Here is a 17,725-nt window from a genome sequence, read left to right on the forward strand (position 1 = left end):
GCATCAGGAGAAATCCGCAACGCCCCGATGAAAATCGCAGAGACCTTCATTTCTTCGGGATCACAGTTCAAAACACATCATTAACTGTTTAAGACCACTGTATTATCACCATATTTTTCCATATTTATCCGAATCTTGGCCGTCTCTCTGCTCTTTGTCACCCTTCCTTTTGTCCCCGTCTCTCTCTGAGCTGTCTCCTTGTCTCAGGGGACTCTGGCCTCCCATACGCCAAAGCTCTCCCTGCGGTCCTTGCAGTCGCTCATCCCCTGCAGCTTCAATTCTTCTGAAAGTGGAAAGTGATTCTCCGACTGCCAGCACTTGCAGATGGCCTTTGCTTAGCAAACGGAAAAGGGGAACCGCTTTGTTTACACCACTGACAGACCCGTCCGTCGTCCCTCGTGCTGGTGCCGCGCAACAAACGTCTCACACGGGTGAGAATTGACACATCAAGCGCCATGTTTTCGACACATCACCAACATCCTCCACCTCCAATCCCCCCGTCGCCGACTCTCTCGAACCCGGACATGATTCTGCCCTTCGACGAGAACGAGCGCGAAAACTCCACCCCGTCCCCTCCTTTCAATCTGCCCTCGCTATCCAACCTACAGTCTTTCTACGAAACGCGAACGAACTACTCAAACGGATACTCTCTCGACCCCACCAGGAATAGCGCCCCAGGAGCCCAGAAAAAAGCCTATCCGCGCCACACGTGGATGCACGAGCGTCACGATGCTGCCAGCCGCCGCTTGTCGGACATTGGTGAGGAGGACAACACATCGCCTTTCCGGAATGGAGGGATTATGAGGAATTCGCAAGTCATATCGCAACGGGATAGCGTGAGTGCGTCGCCGGTCTCGGTACGCGAAGCGGACGACCGGGAAACCGGAACGTACAGCAGCTCGTCGGGCTCGACGGTCAGCGGCACAAGTGAGACTTCGTCCTTCGATGGGACGAAAGGGCGTGCAGACTACGCGGCGTTGCAGGAGAGCCGTGTATCGAGCAGGAGTGACCGTCGCATAACCCCTGTGCCGTCTGATGGCGGGCAATCGAACGCAAACACGGCGTCAACCAATGACGAAGCGGGACCTGATGAGGACCTCTCGTCGGCGATTCTGAGCAGCGAGGCGGAGCGGATTTTGGAGAATGCGAAGAAGAGGCTGTCGGTACGTTCAGATTTACATGAGGAGGAGAGTGGTGCTAACTTTTGCAGCTGATGGAAGGGAACCTAACGCGGGCCCGCTCGTCGATGCGCTCGTCTACCCCGTCCTCGCTTTCACCGTCACCCGCGCCTTCCGCTTCTGCAGGTCTAGGACAGCCCGTTGGGGGCTTGTATCAGTCGATACATCGTGCAGCGGATCGAAGATCGTCAGTCATTCGGCCGCGGCAGGCGTATAGCTCACAGGATACCGGCAATAATCGGCACTCGCGAGTTTACAGCGAGATCAACATACCGTCAAACCAGCCGAGCCATGACCAGAATCTATCGCGATCCGCAAGCGCCATGGGCCCTAGCACCAGCTCTAACTTCCATACTGACGATCGATCTTTCCACTATGCGCCCAACCGCGCGTACCTGACCCATCGAGCGTCAGTATCGTCGATACAAGAGTATCCGGGTGCCGGAGTTCCGTCAAACAAGCACCACGCGTCTTCCGATTCGCCTCAATCCTCCGAAATTGAGGAGGAGGCGGAGGAAATCAAGATCTCCAATATAGAGGATTTCAACACAGCCTATCCTGTACATGATCCTCCTTCTCGGTCCCAGTCACAGCTCCAGGTACGAGATTTGCAGGACCAAATGAAAGGCCTACATATTAAGATCTCGAGTCTCAAGGTGAAGGCGCAGGAAGATAACCTCCGACGCCGTAGTCTGCAGAGCCTGCGCACACCGAGCCCTTTGACAGCTGCAAACCACTGGTATGCCAATCCTCTTGACCCGACTGAGCGCAATGATCATCTTAATCCGGGGGCGGGATATGGACACGTCGAGTCCCCACGCAGCAGTCACGGGGGCGGCAGTGCGCATACATCAAGCAGCAACACCGACTCGACACTTCTTGTCCCAGAAACTATTCCCTCGGGAAGAACATCATCGGACGGTGCTATCCTGCCACCTTTTGAGCTGACTGATCACGAGGACGGGCGCTCCACCGCCGAGAGCCTGTACGAAGATGCCGAAGAGGGAGAAAACGGTGTAGAATCACCCCGGTCCGAAATTGACCGCGAGGCGTTGGAGGAGATCCTGCGCGAGCCTCTGGACGATGACTTGATGGAAAACCCGATGGAAGCCTTCCCTGCTGTCCCGCACCATACGGATGATACTCCGCACGAAGAGCGCGAGGACGCCTTTGATTACGAGCATTTTATCCTGCACAGTGCATTGGGCAATTATAGTCAGGCACGGCTCCGCCGACAAAGCAACGCGTCAGATACCTCGGTCGAGACAACACGACCGATCAGAGAGCGACGCTCTGCGCGGCATTCCCGGTCCGGCAGCGCCACCTCGATATCGACCGTTGCGACATTCGCGACAGCAGCAGAGGGACAGGACGACGTTGAGAGCGTTCTGTACTGGGACCGGAAATTCAATGATGGTACGCTGCTTTCCACCAATTGAGGGGAGCCTCTACTAACCATTGTTATCAGAATTAAACCACCGCTACGCGGAGCCCGAGGACAACCAAGCCCACGCACCTCGTCCGGATTCAGAAACATCCGTCCCCACCCCTCGCAAATCGCGCGTTGAAGCTCTCGCCTCGCCGCGGCCTGACTCCGCAACAACAGGCTCGGCAACACCTACGTCCCTCGCCTCGACCCTAGTCTCGACAGTCCGCGCGGCAGCAAGCCCGTTCCCCAACGCGGCGAACGGCAATCTAGGAATCAACGAGGACGACACGCGGCTCCTTGAGCAACTCTTCAAGAGCTTGGGGGATGTATGTATGGAGTTGCAGGGACTCACGACATCTCCAGAGTATGATGAGAAGCAGGCCAAGTTGTTGCGGCGGCGGCTGGAGGCTGCCAGGCGCGTGTTGGATGGGGAGCTTGATTGATTTATTGAGAGTTTGGAGGTTATCTTTATATAATGTTGGATATTTGTGATACCCATGTATATCATTCCTTTATTTTTGTTCTAGAAAGACAGTCTTCAGTCAATGTCCAGCTTCTCCGGCCAAGGTGTTGATCTCCCCGCTGCACGTGCTGACGCGCCACGCGAATCCGACTTCCCGATCGGGAATCATATCTACAACCCCTCTACAAGTCTGCTTCCATGCTTCCACACTTTTCGTAGCTCAACTTCATCCTCTCTATCTCCATATCCGAATCTACTTCTTCTTATAGTGAACTCTCCGGAAGAAAATCGCACCAAATCAACCCGACAAAAGGAAGAAAAACAACCAAAAATGCCAAACCGCCGCCTCCTCATCTTCCAAGAAACCCCCCTCCACCACACCCACGCCAGCAACCAAGTCCACTCCCCAACCCTAAACCCCCTCACGCCCGGCCCTGCAAGCGCACAGGCCCAAGCGCAAGCACAAGTACAAGCACAATACCAGCCCCAATTCCAATACACACCCATCAACAAGCTCGGCCTCCCCATCCACGGACCGGGCTCCTTACCCGAGGGACTGGGACTCCCGAGTCTCCTGGGCTTGCCGCTGCGCGTGCTGAATGCCTTTACTGAGATTTTTAATGCGCCCAAGTATAAGGGGTGGTATGTTTCCCATGCCCTCTTTGTTTTTTGCTGGAATTGGAGCGCGAGTTGGTTGAGTTGATTATGTGCATATAGGGCGATTGTAGCGGCGGGGCCGTATAATGATCCGACGTTGGGGATGGGAATGGGGATGGGGTCTCCCGGTGGTGGTGGGACGGGGAAGTTCTATGCTGTTGTGCTGGAGCAGGTTGAGAAGGCTGACGGGGGGTTGGGGTCGTAGCTATGAGGTCTATTGTTGCCCACAACTGGAGGATGTTGTTGATTTGTTGTGATGTATGGTTATGAGGGATGTCTGTAATTCCGTCGACTGTATAAATTATTTCTGGGATCGCACATACCGGGCTGGTTGATTCTACTGTGATACCCTGTTGAAACTTGCAAGGTTGAATTATGCTTTTGCTGTACATTACGGAAACACTGGATATATAAACGTCGGGTCTATGCGATCTTCTCGAGCAGCAGCTTCGCACCGCTCGCAACAGGCCCAGCCTTCTTTCCGTCTTTTTCGCTCTTGGACGCCGTATCGAGCGCCTTCTTTCCTTTCTTCAACGCCTTCAGCAGCTCGCTCTTCTTCCCGAAGTCTTCGGACTCCGTCAACGCAACAATAACATAGACATTCGACCCCGTCGCCCAATCCATAATCTCCTCGCTAATCTGCTCGTAGAGCAACCCGTGGAAATTGAGCGGAGGCGACACCTTCTCCACCCTCTTCTCGGCGGCGTTGAACCGTCCGCCCTGAACGAGCGACTTGAGCGTCCGCCCAACGAAGGGAGCGTCCTTCGTATCGGAACGCGATTTGGCGGCAGCAGCGACGGCAGCCAGTGCGGCGTCCTTTTTGTTCTCGGCATTGTCCGCGTCGAAGAGCACTTCCGCGATGAACTGGCATCCGAAGCTTGTTTCGAGGAGTGTGTCTGCGCGCGCGGTGATGAGGTCTAGGAGGGTCGGGGAGGCGGCCTTGATGAGTTCCTGGCGACGGACGGCGGGGTCCTTCTTTGATGTCTCTTTGCGGATTTCGCGGATTTCGGCGAGGACGGCGTGATCGGGATCGGGGAGGAGCCATTTCACTCTGTCGTTGGCGAAGGGGTAGAGGAGGGGGATGCGGGCGGTTAGGTCGTTGACTTGATAAAGGAGTTCTTCGTTGCGGGCTTCCTCGTCGAGAGTTTGGTTGAGGAGTTCTGGGAAGACGAGCTTCGATGTGAGCTTTGTATCGTCGATGACTTCGTAAGCAGTGAGGAGGACGAGATGGCCGTGGAGGTCGCCGGCCATCATCTTGATGGTGTCTCTGTAGAAGCGGGTGAGTTGCTTGCGGTCCTTGGCGTTGGAGTATGCAAGGGCGAGACACATCAGCCGGGAGCCGGATTTGGTGAAGGCCATGTTCTTGACGAGGTCCCCTTCTTCGTCGCCCTTGATGAGCTCGATGAATTCAGTGGCTTCGGAGGTACCGGGTTTAACGTTTAGGAAGTATTGCAGCATTGCGTCGTGGAGCATTGTGAATCCTGTGGTCCTTTTCTGAATGAGCTGATTGATGAGCTCGAGGAGAAAGTGCATTATTGGAGATCGCTTGGCCGGGTCTTCTTCGAGAATCGTGGAGAGGTCCGCAGGTTTGGCGGCGTTGTCTCTGAAGATGGCAAACTCAGCGCCGTACCACTCTCGCAGGAGATTGGCTTGCTGTTCTGGTGTTGCGACAGTCCGGTAAATATCATCGAGAATCCACGAGCCTTCCGGGTGCCGAATCAACCGCTTGACCTTGCCGTAAAATTCAGCGATAATCAAGTCCCGGATTTCAGTATCACCATGGACGATCAGCTTGCCGATCAAGAACTTCGCGTATCTGCTTTGCGCAAGCTCAACATAACTCCCCCGCAGTTCCAGGGCAATCTGCTTCCGCTGCTCCACGTTGGCGTACTTCAAAGCCGTCTGGACAACCCGGACGGAGTCGTGTTTGAAAACAAAGTCCTTCACCCTGCCTGTGATAATCTCGAACAGCTCCGCAATGAGCTTCTTTCTCTCTTCTAGGGGGACGTGCGATTTGCGGCGCAGGCGCTCCCACAGCTTCTTCGAGCGGGCGATCATATCGGCGTTAGGCTTCGCGGCTTTACGCTCTTGCAGAAGGGCTTTTTGTTTGATGTGCGACTCGCGGGAGGAGGTTTTATCTGCAAAATTAGCCAAGTCGGGCAGATGTCGCGAGAAAGGTATACGTACTCGTCGCATCCGCAGCCTCCTCTTTGGGCTTCGAGCTTGGTGTCTTTCCCTTGACTTCGGCTTCTTCTTCATCGTCATCGTCCTCGTTCTCGATGTCATCCATCTCAACATCTTCAGCATCGTCTACTTCCTCAATCTCCGAATCGGAAACACCGCCCACATCGAAATCGTCGTCTTCAGAAACTTCTTCCTCTTCCTCCGCCACCACCTTCTTCTTGGACGCCTTCTTGTCCTTCTTTCCGGACTTCGGATCCTTCGATTTCCCGACTTTCTCGATTTTCACCGGCGCAGACTTGCTCTTCTTCGTCGAAGCAATGGCAGCCTTTGTCTTTGTCCGCTTGCCATTGCGGTCGTCGCCGGAGTCAACCCGACGCTTCACTCCGACCATAGCAAATTCCCAGGCCAATGCCTGAAATAAGGACGAGGAAGTGAGAGTAAAGAAGGAAGATTAGCGAAGCTGGTATTTCTTGGCTTGGCTGCGATATCCGACTTTTTTTTTTATTGCCGGGTTTCAAGGCGGTCAGGGAATGTTTGCTCTGTTTGCGTTGCGATAAGATCGTTTCACGCGGGAAAGACCACAAAATCCCAAACGCAAATGCCAACCAATGATATTCTCGCTCAACGTAAAATTTTCGAACGTGTCGAGAAAAAGTATTGGAGCTTTATATCGTCATCATTATCCGGCATGGAGCCGGTCCGCTACATAGAGCAGGAAAGAGCAAATGCAAAATCCAGTCCAGGACGCCTGGTCAAACAAAACCCCCACACACAATCCATTCACATCGAGTCATGCAGAGAGTGTAGAATCTACCAATGTCCCCAGCTCGGCTCAGCTCACCCCTCGCGCACCTCCGATACCTCAGGAGGCCTAGGCGCCGTCATTGCGCCCATCTCCGAGCTTGGCGGGCCCTGTGCCCGCTTTCGACCGGGGAGATGAAACCCGAGATGCGATAAGCCCTTCGAATCCCCGGGCTGGGTGTCGTTTGTGAAGTCCCCGAATCGGGAGAATATGCCCTTTTTCTTAGGCTTTGTGTCGTCGCCGTTGTCCAGGCCGACGTCCTCAAACTGATCTTCCTCCGTTGTTTCGCGCTCCGGGTGTTTTGCGAGGCGCTGGCCCGAGGGCGAGCTTAGGTGGGAGAAGCGCGAGTCGAGGGATGTGCGGGAGGGCATGGCGTCTGGGTAGATTATGGGGGAGCGGGCGGAAATATCCTGATTTCGTGAGCCCAAGTTTGGTTGTGGTGAGACAAATAAATGGACTTACGAATGACCGCCGGTACGAGTCGAAGGACTCTCGGGATATTGAGAATGGTTCATTTTTGTCGACGAGGTCTCGGTGATTTGAAGATGATCTGGACATGCCCGGGTACTTGCGCCAGAAGCTTTCTTTCTCTGGTGGTGAGGGCTGTTCGGCCGTCAGTGTTTGCTTTCGCTTGAGCGTGTGAAGGGATAGTATGTACCGGGAGGTAATCGCCATTGCAGTCGACAACTATGTCACCCAGTCAGAAGATATCTTCGGGTGATAAAGGATGGATGTACCGCTTAATTTGTACTCGGGAGGCTCAGTTTCGTGACTCTTCCTGATACTCAATGGATTCGAACGGTGGCTGTCCTCTGAGAATCGAGTGGTTGGGTCGGGGCGGTTCTCGGCTTCCCCGCTGTTGGAGGGGACAGGCCTTCTCCCCAGAAAGTTGCGAAACGGGGGCATCTCCGCGGATCTTCGATTTTCGAGGGTATTGAGACACGAGAAGATGTGGAATTTTCGGGGTTTCGAGGAGGGTAAGACGATGAAGAAATCGGAAATTATCCTCTATAGAGTACCACGTCCAGGCCTCACATGATCGGGCTGCTCGGTGCTTGGGGCCGGCGGGACAATTTATTGGATCGTCCCTTGATGAAATGCAGTTCCGTGCCCGGTGAACAACGTCATTTCTCCGGACTGCCGTCCGGAGATCTCCAGTTTCGTTGCAATAAACTCAGATTGATCATTGAATGACTCGGTTGGCTAAATACGTTGTTTTAGAGTTGTGGAATAGTCTAACTCCTTTCTAGACCACTCTATTCTCCCTTCGGGGGACTATAACTGTGGATGACTTCTAGGCCATGGTTCGCCTGATGAGGATGCCGTGGGTTTTCCAGGCGCATTATGTGTCTGGAGCGCATCTGTTGTAATGAGAACAACTGCACAGCCCCAGGGCCAGGGGGGTTCCTGAATCCGTCCCATGGATGCCGATGCGTCACAGTCTGAACCTAACTCAATCTCGCCGATTCCGAGTGTCAGGAGTTCAGGGTATAAAGACAAAATATGCGTGCTCTAGCTCTCAAGTTCCACACCTTGGATAGTGTCCTGGAGTTCGGAACAGATTTCCACCGCAGGGGTCGGATGTCTTGCAGTCCATTAGGTTCACTGACTTTCCTGTGTTTCTGGTCAAGGAAGTCGCCATTGCTGAAGCGTAGAGTCATCGCCAGGTTAAAACCATGGCGCCTCTCTCACTTCAGCGGACGAACTTCTTCTCTCCCTCACCTCTCTCAATTTGCTCGAGCTCTCACGATCAGTGACCCTTTCCGCTATTCAATTCTCTCATTCCCTCAATTACAAGCTGCATCTCTTCCCGTCCTCTCTTGACTTTACGGTGATTGAATATTGCAAGCATGCGTTCTCCCTCCAAGATTGGTCTGGCTGTTTTGGCCTTTGTCTCTGCCGTAAGGGTTGCTACTGCAGCACCAGCCCTTGGCTTCGGTAACCATACCGACATCAACAACCAGACGTTCGTTATTCTTCCTCACGGGACCTGCACTCAAGATAGCCAGTGTGAAGTTGGGAGCTTCTGCGACCTCCCGACTGGCAAATGTAGCTCTGGCTGTCGAGCTGACCTGCACTGCGCTCAGGGTCAGTAGTGCCAGGATGGTGGCTGTATGATGACGACCGCGGCGGCGTGCCGGGATAATGATCTATGCAAGGTGAACGCTGACTGCTGCCCTGGCAGATGTCGCAGGGAGCTTATTGTTTTTGGGAAGTTTGTTTGTGTCCCGGTGAAGGGTGGTTGATTTCATTTCTCTGCCAGACTGGAGCAGCTTGTTTTCATTTCGAAGGATGTTCGTTCGAAGACATGACTGGATTTATTCTTCTCTTTAGGGAATGGCATGTATTGGTTAATTTGGCGCTTGCTTACAGGTGTTATCTCTATGTATTATCGGAATGCCATTGCTTTTCTGTCCAGGATATTCTTCGTTGTGGGGACAGATGGATGATGCGTAGGGTGGCCTTCCTGGGCCACTAAAATGTACACTCGGACGAGAACGGGAACGTCAGTCCGTCTTACAGTATTACGAGTAATACGTTGCTAAGGAGTAAATTATTCGTCTCCTTCATCCTCGCTTGCCATCCAAGTTGGAAAGTTATACAAGAGTGCAAGGTTAGCTTGTATATGCTAATTTTGCGAAATTTTTTTATCTGTCACGGATAGCCGAGTGGGAGGTTAGCCGCCAAGTCAGTGACCTTGCTACGGTCTTGGCCAGCGGGTACTGGTGCCCGGTACGAATCTTGGGGTTGTCGATTGTACTCGTGCGAGTAATCCACGATCGCTACACGGCATTAAGCAATGGAAGTGACCCTTGAGGGAAGCAATTCTGCAGAGACACTTCCACCCTGAGATGGCGTCATCGGATTACACCGTCTCGTACAGGGAATCTGGCTGTTTGGCTGAACGACTACTTTTTTTTGACTTCTCCCGGTTTTTCTTTTATTTTTTAATTCTCTTGTCTCCATCGCTCTTTTCGCAAATGTTATCATGGGCGTTCTTTGGGTTTGCTGCTACGGCCGCGAGCCAATGTATAGAGCAGGCGTAGACTACCAGCCCTTGAGCACAAGTGTTGCCATATAATCGCGTACCTTCCCTGACCTGAGGATCGCTCCTTCCTCGGGTTGTCCAGGACGAACATCGGCATGTTATGGGAATCTCCAAGTTATTACTATGGATCGGCTTTACAGCTATAGCCATCCGCCCACGTCTTCGCACGGTATAAATATCACTGCTTTATCATCACCTACGGCAGTCCTCGGGCAATGATAGCCTTCGACTGGATACTCTGCGTCTTTCATTTTCTTGACAAATCCTGGGACTTGTCGGTGCTGCAGTTTCCCAACCTCAACTTCTATAGCCGGTTCGCCTAAACCTCGACCAACAGGTCTTGTAGCCGCGGCCCATCATGAGGTTCTGGAAGGGCTGGGCATTGTGGCAGAAGCTGAGCGTGGTAAGTGGACAAGATAGTCATCGGAACGAAATGACTGACGTTCTTCATAGATTCTCGCTTTCCTCCTGGTAAGGTACCTGCCCTATTTATCGAGACAAGGCTGACGGGAGAAGGGTCTCGTTCTCATATACTCATTCGGCGTCCTTGCCTACAATCGACGGAAGATGAGAAAACGCGCTGCCGAGGAAGCAAATTTACGAGTAGAAGAGGAAGTACAAACGGGCGAGTCCGATATTCCGTTCGGCGCGAGGGCATTGGAGAAAGGAATCGAAGTTGAGGGGATATGGACCATGAAGCGAGAATCCCTCGTTCGGCAACCTAGCGTTACGGATAAGGGCAGAATATCAGGTCTAGGTGCACTGCTTAGGCATAAATCAACGGCGAGTAGTGTCCAGACGCCTCAAGTCATGGAGCCTGAATCGAGGAGTACTTCTGACACCGTGGAGAGCTCGACTGAGCCTGTGCTTGAGAGCGTCCACATCGACACGTTTCGTTCAAGCCACCCGCCGAAGCTTGATCTTGGTGCCATTGGCCATGGGATACAAAGGTCATCCGACAATGAGAGGCGTCTTTCTCGAGGGTGGCTTGCTTCTCGGAGCTCATGGATGAAGCCTGTTGTGGGGTATAAGAGGACGCCGGGACGTGACGGTGAGTATCAGACATGATTAAATCCGTACTGCGCTGCTTCTGAAGGCCAACACGTGACGGAGAAACCCTGCTTATACCTTCCTAGGCCGTCGCCGGACCTCATCTGAGGATTTCCGGCGACGATTCAGCAGGTTGTTTGACGAGACCCTTCCACCTGGACCGCCACGACCGACTGAGATGTTTCAGTTGACGCCAATCTATCAAGGGTCAACCGAGAGTTTCGGTAGGGCTTCATCTGACAGATTTGGGCCTGTCACCACAAAGTGATGCAGGTAAATCAGTCATCTCAACATTGACCAGTTGGCGGGTGTTTTGGTGTTCAATCTCGAAAAGTTATTGTCCCTGCTGCAGAATGGAACACCTTCGGACGGGATTCGGGTCGTTGAGAGTAAATCCAAGATTGGGCTATTGTATTTTATTCATTCATTGGTAAAAATTATGAACGGGAATTGATATTCCAGATTTCTGAGTGGTTCTCCGAAGCTGGGAGGCGAAGGCGGCCATTGGTGCCGAAATGCACGTGACTTCGTGATGGCTCGACGCGTCCATCCTGTCTTGTTCATTGAGAAGATTACTGAAATATTGTCGCAGCAACCCTCCAACCTTCTGCTTTGTTATCAATCACACAGTCCGCAAAGCACTCGCAGACCGAGTATTTGAGAAAAACTATTACAGCAATCCACTGCACGACTCTGCGAATACTAACGCGCTGACGAAAACGCGTCTTGAGTCAGGCGGCAAGTTTATCTAGAGTCTGCGGTGCATTCGGCTCTTTCAGGTTGAAAATGACGGCAGATATGGAGAGCCAGAATGATTACGATGAAAACGGACTTCCAGGTCCGGGAGCACCCACTCCACTATCTTCGTTGGAGGTGAGACGGTCCACAAGTGGAAGCGTCCCTGCTGTTTAGAGGGTAATGGCTAAAAGGGTTTAGGGGATGGCGGGATTAACATCCAGAGACATCAAACTGTTCGTGGACGCGGGCTATAATACCGTTGAATCGATTGCATATACGTAGGTTTATTGCACCCTGCCGGGAATTCGTATGCTCACTTTGCTTGATCTTCTGCAGACCAAAACGTTTATTGGAGCAAATAAAGGGTATTTCAGAACAAAAGGCAACCAAGATTCTGGTCGAGGGTGAGTTACGTGCGATAAGTTTCTGGGGAATATCATCTGACGGCCTCTGGGTGGTAGCTGCGAAAATGGTCCCAATGGGGTTTACGACTGCCACTGAAATGCATGCTAGGCGAAGCGAACTTATCTCGATAACCACTGGGTCCAAGCAACTGGATACACTTCTCGGAGGTGGGATTGAGACGGGGTCAATCACGGAGATATTCGGCGAGTTTAGAACAGGAAAGAGTCAGATCTGCCACACGCTTGCTGTTACGTGCCAACTGCCTTTTGACATGGGCGGTGGGGAAGGGAAGTGTTTATACATCGATACAGAGGGGACCTTTCGACCAGTGCGTCTGCTAGCTGTTGCCCAGCGGTACGGCCTCGTTGGTGAAGAGGTACTGGATAATGTGGCATATGCTCGAGCATATAACTCTGATCACCAGCTCCAACTGCTCAACCAGGCGTCTCAGATGATGTGCGAAACACGCTTCTCTCTACTAGTCGTCGACTCGGCTACCTCCTTATACCGAACGGACTTCAACGGACGTGGCGAGCTGTCGACTCGCCAAACACATCTGGCTAAGTTCATGCGAACTCTACAGCGCCTGGCTGATGAATTCGGTATTGCGGTCGTTATCACAAACCAAGTTGTTGCTCAGGTCGACGGAGGACCAAGTGCAATGTTCAATCCTGACCCCAAGAAGCCGATCGGCGGAAATATCATTGCTCATGCTAGCACGACGAGATTAAGTCTGAAGAAGGGACGGGGGGAGACGCGAGTTTGCAAGATATACGACAGCCCGTGCCTTCCGGAAAGCGACTGTTTGTTTGCTATTAATGAGGATGGAATAGGGGACCCTAGCCCGAAGGACTTGGAGAATGACTGAGAGACAGTGTTTCCCTTGATGTTTGATTATGAAGCGACGATTGATTGATTGATTCATACCTGCTTATTGATGTATTTGGTGCACATTGTGTTGTAGATATTCTTATTATCCTAGTCATATGGCAGCTGGATCCATCAGAGTATAGAACATATTATCATTTGATTACGAGCGAGCAGCGAGCCTGTTAAGGCGAGTGGCCGTAAGCCCTTATATACCCGTCTGTAAGTTTGGTGTGGAGAGCTATCTGGACTGAAGAGACAGGCGGTGATGCGCGTTGGAGCGCCAAGACCCTGTTTTTTCTGGGTTGCGGGAGAGCAGCAACTCAGCTTCTGCTCTGCAACTCTGCTGGGCTTGCTCCACTTCGTTTCCAACTGATCTGACGATGGAGACTTAATTCGAATATCGAAAATTGTGGAAGGAGGTCCGTTGCCATTCGACATGGCCAAAATTTACAAAGATACCCAGGTCGACCTCCGGCCCTACTCGTCGAGCACCGTCGTCAACATCCCGATTCCAACACAAACAAGCACCCAAAGCCGGGCCCGATTCGCAGTATCGTCCCTCACAGGCCTGGACGAAGCCGTCGCGAAAGACGAGGACGAATTTGCGCGACGGTACCTCGCAACTCAGGGCTCTGTCTATTTCCGCAAACGCAATGTTTACCCGCGAGCATTTCTCTGGAGGGTCGTCAACGAAAGCAAGGTCTTGGAGATACAATGCGTGGATTTGACGAAAGGTGGAATCGAACATCACGAGTATAATGTTACTCTGCGTCTCGACTTTCAAGAGGAGATTCTACCGTCGGGCGTAGCTCTCGCTGACCTGGAGGAACATGAAGCGTTGAATGTGTTTGTGATCACGGCTTCTAAGGAGCTCCACACTGTCACCTTGCGGCCGGAATTCTTTAGGAGAACAGCGTCAATTGATGAAAATGTCTCGGATTGGTGCAAATCTTACGTGCCTGCACCATTGGCCTTTTCGCATCCGCATAGACTACACACGAGCAGCCCGTTGGAGCTGTTTATCTCCCTTGAAAACGGGGCGCTTCTGCGCTTGACTCGGAGGGCGGCTGATGATGGTATGCCCTGCGCTATGATGTTATAGGGTTCACGAATCCGGTTCACTGACGTATTGTGCTTCCTAGGCTCGAATTGGTCGCCTCTTACTCTTGACGAGAGGACCTGGGGTGCCTCGCTTCGTGGGCTTGTGAGATGGAATGCGCAACCTTCTATCAAATATAATGATCGCAATCTCGACCCTAACGCAGCGAACGCGGTCGCGACTACATCCGATCAGACGTACATTTTTGCGGTCTGTTTAAACCACTCACTCAAGATCTGGAACCTTGCTACGAATAAGTTAGTTGCGACGAAGGATCTTCTTGGCCGGGAAATACAGCAGCCGGATGCACTTTCATACTCGTTAAACCCCTCCGAATCATCGTTCATGCGCGTCTTCAATGTTGAGAGGGCCTTGGACGATGAATATCGCTACTATGTCGTCACATATTCGCCCTTTGAAGAGGGCTGCTTCAAATTTTGGGCTGTCAAGGGCGGCCTGACAACTCCTCTAGTCATTGAGGACCTTTTCCCTGGCTCTACACTGAGGCCTCTTGACCCAGATTCCACGGGGAATATGTTTTGGAGTATTGCAGATTTCCAGATCAAACCGGCGGAAGAAGGGAAGCGGATGGAGTTGTGGGTGTTGTGGCGTAATAGCGGCCTCTATAAGCTTTACACTCTACATTTCAGCTTCGAATCGCTGGTTTCGGATTGGGCAACTAACTGGACCTCTGCTGGCTCGGATATCCGGAGACAAGAAGCTCCCCCGCGCCTCTCGTCTTCTGATGTCGTCGACCCGACAGAAAAATGGCTGAACTTTCTTCTGCGACCTGGCGGATTTCCATCAGAGGTCCTTGAGACTGCTCTGGCGATCTACCAGGAGGCCATTAAGCCCTTGTCTTCATCGAATACATTGAAAAAGGGCGTGTCTCTCTCAGAAAGATTATGCTCCACGATCGCAGCTACTGTATCTCTTCGGAAGTTCGATGACGATGAGATGGACTTTACGCGATACCGTACTGACACAGACTCAAAATGGCGACAATTCTGGCAGATTGCGGATGATCTCAATAGACGGAGATTTGAGCCCGTGTCGCTTACTTACGACGCCTACTACGAGACTCCTTGGGTGCTCCTTTCAGATAGTTGTGCGGTAGTGCGGGAGTGCAGCTCGACGGAACTTCTCCTGCACAATCCGGGGTCAGTGCTTCGAAGTGAAGGGCACAAGATTGTGGACCGGTGGAGGCATCGTAACCTGCAATCTGAGGTCGGTGACTTGTTCGAGGAAGCATCGCACCTGATTGCAGTGGCATCGGATTTTAGGAAACGATTTTCAGCCGATCTTGAGGCATTTTGCCGAGGTGCCATCGAGGCAGAGATCTTTGCGGAGCCCTCCTCGTCTGTTCAGGATAGAATAGATGCTTTCCGTGACCGGTGTGATTTCGTCGAACAGATATCCAATCAGCTCTATGACGATCTGATTGCTGAGATGAATCAGCACCTCAACATCTACCGTCTACCAAACGGGGTGTTTTACAGAATCCTAGAGACGATTCCGCTTGGCTTCCCTGGGAAAGATTCCGACCTTCTACCGACACATTTCGGAACGAAAGTTACCGTGAATGGCGTTCAGGAGACGATTATGTTTACGCGCCAGATTCTCACTGATCTTCTTGTACTTGTTGTCTTCGTGGACGGGGAGGTACAGCAAGAGGACGGTTCTACTTTCGATGCCGTGGAACTGTTCGTTGAGCTTGTGGCTCTCCTTCGGGAATATGAGATGATGGCGTGGCTGAGCTCAAATACACGGAAGAGCTCTGAAAAACCCTCAATAGATGACCCTTCCATTCCTTCTTTCTCTTTGACCGATTCGCACCCGAGTGGGAAAAGCGGAAGGATTGCGACCATCTTAGAGGATTTGTTTGCCACAGATATCAAGCCCCGTCAGACCGTTGGTTTGCCCCAGAGCTATACATTAACGCTTGGGATTCAAGATGTGCTTTCATGGGTAACACGCCCTGGAGACGTAGCCTACCCGAACGCCTTGGTCTATATACAATGCGATTTGATAGCGAAGGGCAACATCGATCTTGCTTGGGATTTCCTACGGTTCCAAGCGAGTACTTCTTGGTCTACTTATGTCAAGGGCCGTCTTTATGTGGCAATGTCTGAGCTCGACACGGCAGCCCTGTATTTCCGAAAGGCTGCATTTCTCCTTTGTGAGTCAGGACATGCCTACACTAAATGCCTTTAGCTAACCTTTGCAGCTCATGGAAAGCCGCTCGGTAATCTGCACGAGATGTCCTCAACCCTCATCGATATTGTCTCCGCGGATTGCTTCCATAATGGGCTTCCGAGATACTTTCAACATGTACTGACAATATTCGAGCAAGCCCGCGCCTTCTCTCATGTCGCTGAATTCGCTAGCCAAGCCTTGCAAGCTCTTGCTACTACCCACAGTAGCGAGCAGGATCCAGATAGTGCCCGATTACGGAGCGACCTTCTCTCGCGCCTGTTCTACGCTTCCCTACAAACATGCCAGTTTGATCAAGCATATTCTGCACTCGCTCGGTATAAGGATCTAGCGCTGCAAAAATCGGCTCTCAGCGCCCTCGTCAGAAGCATACTGGCAGTGTCAGGTCCAGGTAGCGCTGGTCTCGAGCAAATACTACACTTCCCAACATCACTCATCCCCAACATTGCCTCTCACGTTGACGAGATCCTCGTATCCCTTGCCCAGAAACAACCCTCACTCTCCTCTATATTGGATCCCAGCGGCAAATGGGCCGAAGGCATGGTGGACTACCAAAGAATTCTCCAAGCGTACCGCATCAAACGCGGCGACTACCGTGGCGCCGCAGAAGTTGCCTACCACAACGTCGAACGCCTCCGCCAGGCCAGAGACACATCCACTCACCACCTGATCCTCTCTAAAGCGAAAGCAGGCGATACCTCCCACCCACTCTTAGACGAGGACGATCCCGAGAGCAACGAAATCAGACACGAACTTCTATCTCTCATCAACCTCCTCGCCTGCGTTGATAAAAGTGAAGCTTACATTCTCGTCGACAAGGAAGAGCCTCGCACAAGGGCCCGCCGAACCAGCATTAAGCCCGAAGACGACGACGGAAGCATCTTTATGCACGACGCCGACACACCTAATTCTCGTCATGGCTCGGTATCAAGCCTGAAACTTGTACCTGGCAAGTCCAATAATAAGTCATCAGTATCTCTCACATCTGCCACTTCAACAAACACAACCGCGCATACCCCCCGACGAAGAATCATAGTCACCCTCGACCACCTACGTCGCGAATACCAGTCCGAACTGGACCGTGTGAGCAGGATTGAACGCGGCGATTGGGAGTTCGGTCTAGACGGTGACACCGATGATATCAGAGCCGATAACGATGATACGATGCTGCTTACTTGAGGTGAGGTTAGTCCGGCCAATTTACGTTATGGGATATCCACCATCCGGGTCCGTCGGGTCTGGTCTGTTCACTTCATTTTTGCTCCATTTCCATCACATTATTGCATTGCGTCTCCCTCATGGAGCGTCACGCGATACATGCGTGGCAACCACCCTGAACTGAGCGAAGGGAATACTTGCATTGTGTAACTTACCTCGCCTTATGTCTTGTTATTCAATCAAGTGGTGTATGGCGGAAGGACGGTATTTAGGTATCTCTAGGCATCTATCTATGTTTGAATTTTACTCTATCATGATGTGGTGCATTCTGGTATCGCAAATTCAGGGCTTTGTTCTTCCCGTCGTTACCTTTCTGATATGGAATGACTGGCTTGGAAAGTCTTGTAATATTATCACCCAATTGTATTT

The 17,725-nt window shown here is 52.0% G+C and overlaps 8 protein-coding genes across 8 annotated transcripts; 6 read left to right on the forward strand and 2 right to left on the reverse strand.

Moving 5' to 3' along the window:
- Position 1: 1 nt before the first annotated feature.
- BJX67DRAFT_98069 (uncharacterized protein) lies at positions 2–3,174 on the forward strand. Its single transcript, XM_071035691.1, has 3 exons — positions 2–1,163; positions 1,211–2,594; positions 2,647–3,174. The coding sequence occupies exons 1-3, from the start codon at positions 456–458 to the stop codon at positions 3,048–3,050; spliced, it is 2,496 nt and encodes an 831-aa protein (XP_070891039.1). The 5' UTR covers positions 2–455; the 3' UTR covers positions 3,051–3,174.
- A 227-nt stretch (positions 3,175–3,401) lies between these two features.
- BJX67DRAFT_376905 (uncharacterized protein) lies at positions 3,402–3,932 on the forward strand (the record flags this gene model as incomplete). Its single annotated transcript, XM_071031978.1, has 2 exons — positions 3,402–3,712; positions 3,788–3,932. The coding sequence occupies 2 exons, from the start codon at positions 3,402–3,404 to the stop codon at positions 3,930–3,932; spliced, it is 456 nt and encodes a 151-aa protein (XP_070891040.1).
- Positions 3,799–6,439, reverse strand: BJX67DRAFT_98150 (uncharacterized protein). The gene is made up of 2 exons (XM_071035693.1): positions 5,915–6,439; positions 3,799–5,865 (listed from the first exon to the last, which is right to left on the reverse strand). The coding sequence occupies exons 1-2, from the start codon at positions 6,300–6,302 to the stop codon at positions 4,151–4,153; spliced, it is 2,103 nt and encodes a 700-aa protein (XP_070891041.1). The 5' UTR covers positions 6,303–6,439; the 3' UTR covers positions 3,799–4,150.
- Position 6,440: 1 nt separating this feature from the next.
- On the reverse strand, positions 6,441–7,781 carry BJX67DRAFT_98149 (uncharacterized protein). The gene is made up of 4 exons (XM_071035692.1): positions 7,451–7,781; positions 7,372–7,400; positions 7,176–7,316; positions 6,441–7,123 (listed from the first exon to the last, which is right to left on the reverse strand). Exons 1-4 carry the CDS (start codon positions 7,617–7,619, stop codon positions 6,749–6,751), a joined length of 714 nt encoding a protein of 237 aa, XP_070891042.1. The 5' UTR covers positions 7,620–7,781; the 3' UTR covers positions 6,441–6,748.
- A 687-nt stretch (positions 7,782–8,468) lies between these two features.
- On the forward strand, positions 8,469–8,932 carry BJX67DRAFT_98172 (uncharacterized protein). The gene has a single exon (XM_071035694.1). It carries the CDS (start codon positions 8,564–8,566, stop codon positions 8,807–8,809), a length of 246 nt encoding a protein of 81 aa, XP_070891043.1. The 5' UTR covers positions 8,469–8,563; the 3' UTR covers positions 8,810–8,932.
- Positions 8,933–10,034: 1,102 nt separating this feature from the next.
- On the forward strand, positions 10,035–11,269 carry BJX67DRAFT_341398 (uncharacterized protein). Its single transcript, XM_071027888.1, has 4 exons — positions 10,035–10,165; positions 10,216–10,233; positions 10,279–10,813; positions 10,899–11,269. Exons 1-4 carry the CDS (start codon positions 10,121–10,123, stop codon positions 11,078–11,080), a joined length of 780 nt encoding a protein of 259 aa, XP_070891044.1. The 5' UTR covers positions 10,035–10,120; the 3' UTR covers positions 11,081–11,269.
- A 108-nt stretch (positions 11,270–11,377) lies between these two features.
- On the forward strand, positions 11,378–12,985 carry BJX67DRAFT_341403 (recombinase RAD51). Its single transcript, XM_071027890.1, has 4 exons — positions 11,378–11,685; positions 11,749–11,828; positions 11,887–11,954; positions 12,012–12,985. The coding sequence occupies exons 1-4, from the start codon at positions 11,599–11,601 to the stop codon at positions 12,821–12,823; spliced, it is 1,047 nt and encodes a 348-aa protein (XP_070891045.1). The 5' UTR covers positions 11,378–11,598; the 3' UTR covers positions 12,824–12,985.
- Positions 12,986–13,162: 177 nt separating this feature from the next.
- On the forward strand, positions 13,163–17,710 carry BJX67DRAFT_341404 (nucleoporin Nup120/160). The gene is made up of 3 exons (XM_071027891.1): positions 13,163–13,901; positions 13,968–16,103; positions 16,152–17,710. Exons 1-3 carry the CDS (start codon positions 13,262–13,264, stop codon positions 17,315–17,317), a joined length of 3,942 nt encoding a protein of 1,313 aa, XP_070891046.1. The 5' UTR covers positions 13,163–13,261; the 3' UTR covers positions 17,318–17,710.
- The last annotated feature ends 15 nt before the right edge of the window (positions 17,711–17,725 follow it).

The sequence above is a fragment of the Aspergillus lucknowensis genome (genome assembly GCF_044049455.1).
Source record: "Aspergillus lucknowensis strain CBS 449.75 chromosome Unknown BJX67scaffold_2, whole genome shotgun sequence".
Taxonomy (NCBI): domain Eukaryota; kingdom Fungi; phylum Ascomycota; class Eurotiomycetes; order Eurotiales; family Aspergillaceae; genus Aspergillus; species Aspergillus lucknowensis.

Bases quoted from the DNA above. Each gene is read 5' to 3' on its own strand.
- BJX67DRAFT_98069 (XM_071035691.1), top strand. From the start codon at position 456: ATGTTTTCGACACATCACCAACATCCTCCACCTCCAATCCCCCCGTCG. The intron at 1,164-1,210 runs GTACGTTCAGAT...TAACTTTTGCAG, and splicing joins ATGCGAAGAAGAGGCTGTCG to CTGATGGAAGGGAACCTAAC. The intron at 2,595-2,646 runs GTACGCTGCTTT...CATTGTTATCAG, and splicing joins GGACCGGAAATTCAATGATG to AATTAAACCACCGCTACGCG.
- BJX67DRAFT_98150 (XM_071035693.1), bottom strand. From the start codon at position 6,302: ATGGTCGGAGTGAAGCGTCGGGTTGACTCCGGCGACGACCGCAATGGC. The intron at 5,866-5,914 runs GTACGTATACCT...CTAATTTTGCAG, and splicing joins GGAGGCTGCGGATGCGACGA to ATAAAACCTCCTCCCGCGAG.
- BJX67DRAFT_98149 (XM_071035692.1), bottom strand. From the start codon at position 7,619: ATGCCCCCGTTTCGCAACTTTCTGGGGAGAAGGCCTGTCCCCTCCAAC. The intron at 7,317-7,371 runs GTACATACTATC...ACGGCCGAACAG, and splicing joins GCAATGGCGATTACCTCCCG to CCCTCACCACCAGAGAAAGA. The intron at 7,124-7,175 runs GTAAGTCCATTT...TCACGAAATCAG, and splicing joins ACTCGTACCGGCGGTCATTC to GATATTTCCGCCCGCTCCCC.
- BJX67DRAFT_98172 (XM_071035694.1), top strand. From the start codon at position 8,564: ATGCGTTCTCCCTCCAAGATTGGTCTGGCTGTTTTGGCCTTTGTCTCT.
- BJX67DRAFT_341398 (XM_071027888.1), top strand. From the start codon at position 10,121: ATGAGGTTCTGGAAGGGCTGGGCATTGTGGCAGAAGCTGAGCGTG. The intron at 10,814-10,898 runs GTGAGTATCAGA...ATACCTTCCTAG, and splicing joins GAGGACGCCGGGACGTGACG to GCCGTCGCCGGACCTCATCT.
- BJX67DRAFT_341403 (XM_071027890.1), top strand. From the start codon at position 11,599: ATGACGGCAGATATGGAGAGCCAGAATGATTACGATGAAAACGGACTT. The intron at 11,829-11,886 runs GTAGGTTTATTG...GATCTTCTGCAG, and splicing joins GTTGAATCGATTGCATATAC to ACCAAAACGTTTATTGGAGC. The intron at 11,955-12,011 runs GTGAGTTACGTG...TCTGGGTGGTAG, and splicing joins AACCAAGATTCTGGTCGAGG to CTGCGAAAATGGTCCCAATG.
- BJX67DRAFT_341404 (XM_071027891.1), top strand. From the start codon at position 13,262: ATGGCCAAAATTTACAAAGATACCCAGGTCGACCTCCGGCCCTACTCG. The intron at 13,902-13,967 runs GTATGCCCTGCG...TGTGCTTCCTAG, and splicing joins TCGGAGGGCGGCTGATGATG to GCTCGAATTGGTCGCCTCTT. The intron at 16,104-16,151 runs GTGAGTCAGGAC...TAACCTTTGCAG, and splicing joins AAAGGCTGCATTTCTCCTTT to CTCATGGAAAGCCGCTCGGT.